Source organism: Hordeum vulgare, chromosome 3H (assembly GCF_904849725.1).
Source record: "Hordeum vulgare subsp. vulgare chromosome 3H, MorexV3_pseudomolecules_assembly, whole genome shotgun sequence".
Classification (NCBI taxonomy): domain Eukaryota; kingdom Viridiplantae; phylum Streptophyta; class Magnoliopsida; order Poales; family Poaceae; genus Hordeum; species Hordeum vulgare.
This window is the reverse complement of record NC_058520.1, coordinates 149,213,879-149,221,979: the sequence shown is the minus strand read 5'-3', so window position 1 is coordinate 149,221,979 and position 8,101 is coordinate 149,213,879. Positions and strand designations below refer to the sequence as shown.

At 51.0% G+C, this 8,101-nt stretch overlaps 1 protein-coding gene across 1 annotated transcript; it reads right to left on the bottom strand.

Moving 5' to 3' along the window:
• Positions 1 to 1,393: 1,393 nt before the first annotated feature.
• LOC123441583 lies at positions 1,394 to 7,891 on the bottom strand. Its single transcript, XM_045117949.1, has 3 exons — positions 7,841 to 7,891; positions 2,063 to 2,334; positions 1,394 to 1,968 (listed from the first exon to the last, which is right to left on the bottom strand). Exons 1-3 carry the CDS (start codon positions 7,889 to 7,891, stop codon positions 1,455 to 1,457), a joined length of 837 nt encoding a protein of 278 aa, XP_044973884.1. The 3' UTR covers positions 1,394 to 1,454.
• Positions 7,892 to 8,101: the final 210 nt, after the last annotated feature.

Here is an 8,101-nt window from a genome sequence, read left to right as displayed (position 1 = left end):
AGATAGCCCAAAGTATCCTCAGAATCCCACGCACGAGATGCTCGAGAAAGGTAAAACAAGTCCAGCAAGGCCGCCCGGCTTGTCGATGATCCCGATAGGAGCAACGTATCTCGTTCTCAGGACACGACGGATGAGGTACACGTACAGCGGCTGATAGAAATCTCTCGAGTTGCCCTGGGTTGGCCCCGCACACTTCTCTATTTAGGACCAGCACCATCAACACTGGCCCTCCCTGTATTATGTTGAATTACTCCTCGGTTAGAGCTAACCGCCTATGCGTCAGATTAATATCAGTATTATTATGTTGGGCAAATATAGTTCCAATGTTGGGCCTTGCGAGACCATCTTTATCCCAAAACGAAAGTCAAGGGGGTCCCCATAACAACCCCAAGCATGTTAGGAACGCTCATTTATGGAACATAACACTGTTAGACGAAACTAAGGCGGCAAAGGTGGAAGAAAACACTAGGCTAGAAGGCCAAGCGTTCGACCTTTTACCAAGTATATAGGTGCATTAAATTAATTAACAATCACATGGAAGCAACTGCAACTGCAACTAGCAACGCTATAAAATGGTTAAGCAAGTGGTAAAAGACCCACACAGTGGTTTGCTAGGTTGTGGAAAGGTTGAAGGTTATCATGGCAATGTTGGGAGGCTTATTAAACAGGTGGTAGGCAGCGATACAGAACGAAAGAAACAAGACAACTAGCATGGCATTGATAGTAATGGTATCTAGGGAAATGATCATCTTTCTTGTGATACCTCTTGGAATAAGAACGACTCCATGAAGCAGACGAACCGACATAGTTGAATGGATCCTCACACTCTGAAGCGGTTCGAAACACTATCGAGAAGAAGCAAACCATAAACAAGAATCAACACACGATAAACACCACAACACATGCATGACATGATGCACAACACATATGATGCATGATTTGTTTCAATTATGCAAAGCACGACATGGCAATTCACACCACGCAAACACTACGCATTAAGTTAAGCTCAATATAAATGAAACTACGCATTTAATTATTTAGTTCACTCCCGTGTAGGTACACGTTAATATTAAATGTTGCTAAACATGGCAAGGGGTGAAGCACAATTAAACTACCTATCTAGGCATTTTAAATGGGACCGGAAACGTCATATAGCTTCTCTGAAACGACCCCACACATCAACTTTGTTAAATGGAAAAACAAAGTGGATCACGTGAAACGACACATAATTCTAGTCGGTTTACATATATAGCTCATCTCCAAAGGAGCTACGATTAACTCGCTACGAATTAAACCGTTTTCTATCACGCCAACACGCAAACCAATGCAGGCAGCATGCTAAGCAGCTTTAAATATGCATGAGAGTGGGAAAATATTAATCTACGTGAAATTCTAGCCAAGTTACATATATAACTTGTCGCAATCCGACACACGGATTAAAAGTTACAAACGTTTTAAAATATACATCTTTTTGAAATCCCTAGTAGTAGATAAAATCGCCGAACTCGAAAAAAACTAATATTGGCTGAAACTAGTGGCGCAATATAGTTCTTCTGTGCCTCGGGCGCAATAAAACAGAGGTGGGGCTGGAGCTCACCCAAGTGGCCATGGGCCGGCTCGATGGGGCTTGCGAGGCCTCCGCTGGCTGGAGCTGGGCCGACTTCGGCTAGGGCGCTGCTGGTCCGGGATGCCAAGCTGGCCCAGGAGCAGGGCAAGCCCCACGCAATAGAGGTCTGGAGAGATGCTCGTTGACAGAGCGGTTCCTGCTCGTTGCAGAGGAAACATGCGCAGTCAACGGCGACTCCATGCGAGGGAGGTCCGACAGGGCACGACCAGCGAATATGGCGGGGATGGGTCGGGGGCGTACAAAGCCGGTCGGGGGCGAGGTGAGGCGGAGCTTTCGGCAAGGACGACGGCTGCTCGAGTCCATTTGGGCAGACATGGAGTTCATGGATGCCATGGTTGTTCCTGAACAACAGAGAAGAAAGGGAGAGCAGGGAGGTTAGAAAGACAGGAATGATGGAAAGCAAGGAGAGGGGCAGATGCTCAAGGCTGTTGTGACCTGGTGGTGGCGCTCGCCGATGCTACTCCGATCCAACCTGGATCGAGGCTAGAGAAGAGGGGAACGAGGCGCTCGGCCTTACGGGGATGTTGGTCGCTGCATCGAGGAGGCCTCCCATTCGCCCGATCTAACCACACACGGCCAGGATTGCTGGATCTAACTAACCCGCGTTGGCTGGTTGAATGAAGTTGTGGCGGCGGATCCAGACAGGGAGGATCCTGAGGAGGGAGCTGTAGCTGGCGGCGGCCGGATTGGGGGATGGGACAGACCTCCTAGAATTTAGGGTTGGTACACACACACACACACACACACACACACACATATATATATATATATATATACACACACACACGAGGTAGGTTGGGTTAGGGTTATCTCATCCCTTCGATTGAAATCAAACGGTCGAGATTATTAGGTTAGGGCGTCCAATAGACAAACCGATGATGGATTGGGGTATTACGGGGTTGATCCGGACCCAACGGTCACAACCGTATGTTTCGGGTTCAGGATACGTTTTCGGACGATCTTGCGAGTAGACCGGTGCACCGTGGAGAGAGGCTAGGCGGAGATGAGAGGGAAACAAGCATCCCGGCAATAGGTTTTTTAACACCGAAAACGTCCGATGAATAAACCGACGATGGTGTCAATACAGTGGACCATTCGGGTACTAAACGGACTCCGATTGTGATGAAATTTAGCAGGCGGCCTACCTATAATAAAATAAGACTTCACGCCAAGCTTCTGCCCAATCCGAGAATAATTTACACACCTTTAAACCAATACTTTAAAATGATGTCGCGGGCGCGTGCATGTGTGGTTGGTCTCAAAACGGGCAACAACAAAAACGGAGAGAACCGGCAACTAATAACGGATGCATGTTTTGAAAACGGAGTGCCGAGGCAATGCGGATGATGTAAATGATGTGATGATGAGTGCGACAACCAAACCAATCACACGAAGAGAACAGATTAAAAGGGGAATCTTCTGGAGCGTCGGTCTCGGGCTGTTACACGAGCGCTTATCCTAGCTCGCCAACTCGTCAAGCAATCAATCATGGCATGACCTGCAAACTGGCATGACACGCCAAGTGATTACTTTTAATGTACTCGCAAGCTCACATCAACCAAAGAAATCAAAACAAACAATAGCATGACATTTACAGTTTATAGATTAATGATGAACATGATATCGCTAGAAAAATACAAGATGAGCATGGCATGAACATATGAATCTCATGATACTAGGTTGCGGCAGGTTTAAACTATCAAATTTCAACTTACTCTCATCGAGGTTACCTCGTAACCACCACACATATCCAAAATATTATCCAACCTCGGTATCCATGATACCACTTTGATCCTCTCATGATCACATAAATATCAACCAACTTATTTCCTCATTGGACCAGGGTTTTTTATTAAGCAGGTTATTATTATCATTGACCCATTGTGTTGGGGATATTATCTGCGACATGACCCGTCATAGTTGGGCCGGGTCACCGTATGGGCGACTCATCCTTTGGCGATACAAGCCTTGGCCCGGAGGGCCCAAGAGCCGGATGGCGGTTCAAGATCTACACGGACGATAGGCCATCGATGAGGTTTCCAGTCTTGGAAAGTATGGCGACTTAGTGATAAAGGAAACCACGATCTGTATCGTGGTTGGGACTCTTGTAAACCCTTAGGCCTCAACATATATATAAAGGCGAGTCCCGGGGAGGATAGGTTAGGTTAGAAATCATGGAGAACTAGGTTAGGCGAGTTACGCCCTCCTTGTAATCGAATCACCATCAAAACAACACAGAGTAGGACGTAGGCTTTTACCTCCTCACGAGGGTCTGAACCTGGGTAAATCCAAGTCTCGCTCCCGTTTAACCCCTTTGAGTCGCCACCAAGGTGCGATGGCTCCATCATTAAGTCCTTTCACTACGACATCTGCCGTGACAAAACCACGACAGTTGGCGCCCACCGTGGGGCCTACGCACGGTGGAGTTGAGTTCTCGAAGGGAGCCCTACCAGGGTCAGGGAGCTACGCGGCCGGGCTCATGACCCGGAGCCGCCGCGGAAAGTACTACATCGACAACTCGCTATGGGGACCCTAGGCCGATTTAATCGAATCCGGCTACAGAGTTCCCTTCGGCAAGGTCAACATTTTCATCGGCATGGTCAGTGCACCCATGCCTGAGCCGGACATCTTCACCGACACCGTCGGCTGGCCAGGTATGTCCGTCCCGTCGCGCTGCCAAGCCCGCCACGCCCAGTTTTCGTCGGTTTCACGCAGGGATCTGATGAGCCAGAGCGATCGGCGACTCAGGAGACTATGCCGGTCAACACTGATGACGAGTCATCCATGGGCGACACAGATTCAATCCAGTCCATGCAGGAAGGCCGCCTCGGAGATCTATTGCTGGCGATGGATCTCGAAGTCCTCGACTGGACCCGCCGTCAGATCGCCATATACATGGGGGGGCAACACAGTCCCAGCAAAACCCTGCAGGCAACAACGAGGCTAGCGAAACATCCAAGAGCTCAGTTGTGATCCTGGTGGACCTGTTGGCGGAGATAACAAGAATCATGGCAACCCCGGTAACGGCAGAAAACCAGGGCACGATAAATGCCGAGTTGGAAAAGTTACGAGATGAGATGGCGAAGGCCCAGCGAGATGCAGAGGCAGAAGCCGCCAGGATTGAGACCCGGCAAGCCCAGATCACCGCTGAGACAGCCAGCTTGAACACCGAGAACTGGCGACTTGAAAGGCATCGGCGCACGTCCGACGCTCTCCATCAGAGGAGGCACCAGGGGCGTTTACCCCCTGATCTGAACCCTACCCGCCTTTTCGACACTCCGCGCACCCCCGGGGCAGTAACCGTTCCAAGAGGAGGGCCGGCTCAGCCACCAAACCCGCTGCTTCAGCCAGCAGTTGATCGCGTTCCCTGTTTCCAGACGCCTTAGGGCCACTTTTCCAACCCCGTGGACAACGTGCTCGCCGCAACTCGCCAATTAGAATCCTTTCCGATTTATGGTAACACCCAGGCTGAAACAGAAGCAAGAAACACCATTGAGATGTTAAAAACAGCGGTGGTCGAGAACACGCAATTCTCGCACAGCCTCGGTCGGCTGCACTCCACCCCCCAGGCGAGCCGCACCAGAAGCCGGCCGGAGGACCAACCCGCCATAACCAGCGGACCGCGACACCTACCTCAGGGTAACCCGCCTGACCATCGGGACCCTCCCATCCGCAACACCTTTGGGGCGACAGGCCAGGATCACCAGGACATCCAAACCAGCCCAGCGCCGCTTAGCGGAGGCGGCAGGCAAGTAGGGGTGCCATGCTTGGCCCCTTCCGTACACAACGAGCGGATGCCGAAAGACTTTAAAGGACCAAGGAAGGTGCCCAACTACACCTCGGACCTTGAGCCAGCATCACGGGTTGAGAGTTACGAAATCGCAATGGACATGCTCGATGTAAGTGAAGCGGTCTGTGCCAGGTACTTTACAATGATGCTCGAAGGGACGGCACGCACTTGGTTGAAAAACCTACCACCGAACTCCATCCAGACTTGGGCTGAACTGAAGGAACGTTTCGTCAAAAACTTCCGGGGAACTTGCAAACGCCCGATGACGATCGTCGACTTACAACACTGCGTTCAGCGCCCCGATGAGTCGGCCCACACTGGACGCGGCGGGTTGCAGAAATCATCCACTCGTCAGATGGCATCACGGCGGCTCAAGCTGTGCTAATCCTGGAGCTAAACTGCCACTATGAGCCCTTGGTACAGAAGTTGGGGCGACTCAAGTGCAAGGTCCAGGATATGGGCGAATTGATGGACAACCTCACTCGGTACGCCGAAGCAGACGATAGTAAAGATCCAGGAGAGGACGACAGCAAAGCCAACTCTCCGAGGAATGGCGAGTCATCCAAGAATCACTCCCATTTCCAGGGACGCGCCAACCATAATCATGGTGGAAATGGCAAGAGAAGGCAGCAGGAAGGATCCACGGACTTCGTCGCCAACACCAGTGCTAACAATGGCAATCAGCGCCAGAAGAAGAGGGGTTACAGTGGCAAGAAGCTGCGCAACTATAACGAGATACATAAGGGCCCCTGCCCACACCACACCATGGCGGATGGACCGGCGACTCACTCTTGGGAAGACTGTTACGTGATGTAGGAATTTCGGGCGGAGGCAATCAAGAAGGGCCAAACCGGTGACCAGAGCCAACGGCAGGAACAGTTCGGCGCACCTAATCAATGTCAGAACCCGTTCGATGGTTTTCCCGAACCAGGGGCCCAGGGCGGCTCGCAACCAAGCAGTGGCCAGTACCCTGTGCCTAACCAGCAGCGGTATAACTCGCCCGGAGTGTTTCAGCAGCCACCCCCGCAGGGGGCTCCACACGGGCAAGATGATAGTGGCGGGTTCCGCAGCAATCCCAAGCAATTAAGCAGCGGACAATACCACGTGTTCACCACCAGTGCCTGTAAGCGAGACAAGAAGGTGAAGCACCGGACGTATAGCGTGTCTCAGCCGACACTCCCCAGGTACCTCCACTCGTCTGAGCAGACTATCTCTTGGAGTAGGGAGGATCACCCGCCCAGAATCGACAACTCCAGCGACTTAGCATTGGTCGTGGCCCCCCAAGTCGGGGGATATACCCTTTCAAAGGTTCTTATGGATGGTGGCAGCAGCATCAACATATTATATTTCGATACCTTTCGAAGGATGAACCTCTTAGGCAAAGACCTAATGCCGTCAACCACAGTATTCCATGGTATCGTCCCAGGTAAGTCGACATATCCAATTGGGCGGCTCAAACTTAACGTGGCTTTTGGTACAACATCCAATCATAGGAGTGAGTCACTTGTATTTGAGGTGGTCAAGCTAAAGAGCCCTTATCATGCGTTGTTCGGGCGGCCGGCTTACGCCCGGTTCATGGCTCGCCCCTCTATGTCTACCTGAAAGTCAAGATGCCTGGCCCCAAGGGACCCATCACGGTCGATGGTGACAGGAGGATAGCAAAAGAGTGTGAGGAAGGAGATGCGGCCTACGCAGAAATCGCGTGTGCTGCAGAGGAACTCAAGTATCACCAAGATAATGTTGACCCGGCGGATATGTCACCCCTTAAGAAGCCAACGACTGATGCCGCGCCGCTCCTCAAGTTCAAGCTGACGGATGACACTAAGATGGTGGACTTTACTCCTGGCGATTCATCCAAGCAGTTCACCATTGGGGCGGGTTTGGACCCCAAAGAGGAAAGCGCGCTCATCGAATTCATCCGTGAGAATCGGGACATCTTCGCATGGAAACCCTCTGACATGTCTGGTGTACCAAGAGAATTCGCTGAGCACCATCTTAATCTTGACCCTAACGCAAAGCCGACTCAGCAATATCTTCGCAGGTTTAATGAGGAGCGACGCAAGGCGATCGGAGAAGAAGTTGCCCGTTTTTTGGCCGTCGGGTTTATCATTGAGGTCTTCCACCCTAAATGGTTGGCTAACCCGGTCCTGATGCTCAAAAAGAACGGCACTTTCCGCATGTGCATCGACTACACAGACCTCAACAGAGCTTGCCCAAAGGATCCTTTCGCCCTTCCCCGCATTGATCAAATCATTGATTCGGTGGCGGGTTGCGAGCGTTTGTGTTTCTTGGACGCCTACTCCGGATATCATCAAATCAAGATGGATGTGGAAGATCAGGAGAAGACAGCTTTCATAACCCCGTTCGGGGCTTTTTGTTATGTATCCATGTCGTTTGGGCTCAAGAGCGCTGGGGCGACTTACCAGCGCTGTATCCAAAACTGTCTCCACAGCCAAATCAGATGCAACGTTCATGCTTACATTGATGACATTGTGGTTAAATCTCGTAAGAACGAGACGCTCTTGGAGGATCTTAAGGAAACTTTTGACAATCTGCGGGTGTATCAAATGAAGCTTAATCCCACCAAATGTGTCTTTGGCGTTCCCGCAGGAAAGCTATTGGGTTTCTTGGTGTCCAAACGCGACATTGAAGCCAACCCGGACAAAATCGAAGCAATTACTTCG

Excerpts from the sequence above, each read along its gene's own strand:
- LOC123441583 (XM_045117949.1), bottom strand. The coding sequence starts at position 7,891 with ATGAACGTTGCATCTGATTTGGCTGTGGAGACAGTTTTGGATACAGCG. Across the intron at positions 2,335-7,840 it reads CAGTTTTGGATACAGCGCTG|GAGGTCTGTCCCATCCCCCA; the intron begins GTAAGTCGCCCC and ends CCTAAATTCTAG. Across the intron at positions 1,969-2,062 it reads TCGGCGAGCGCCACCACCAG|GAACAACCATGGCATCCATG; the intron begins GTCACAACAGCC and ends TCTGTTGTTCAG.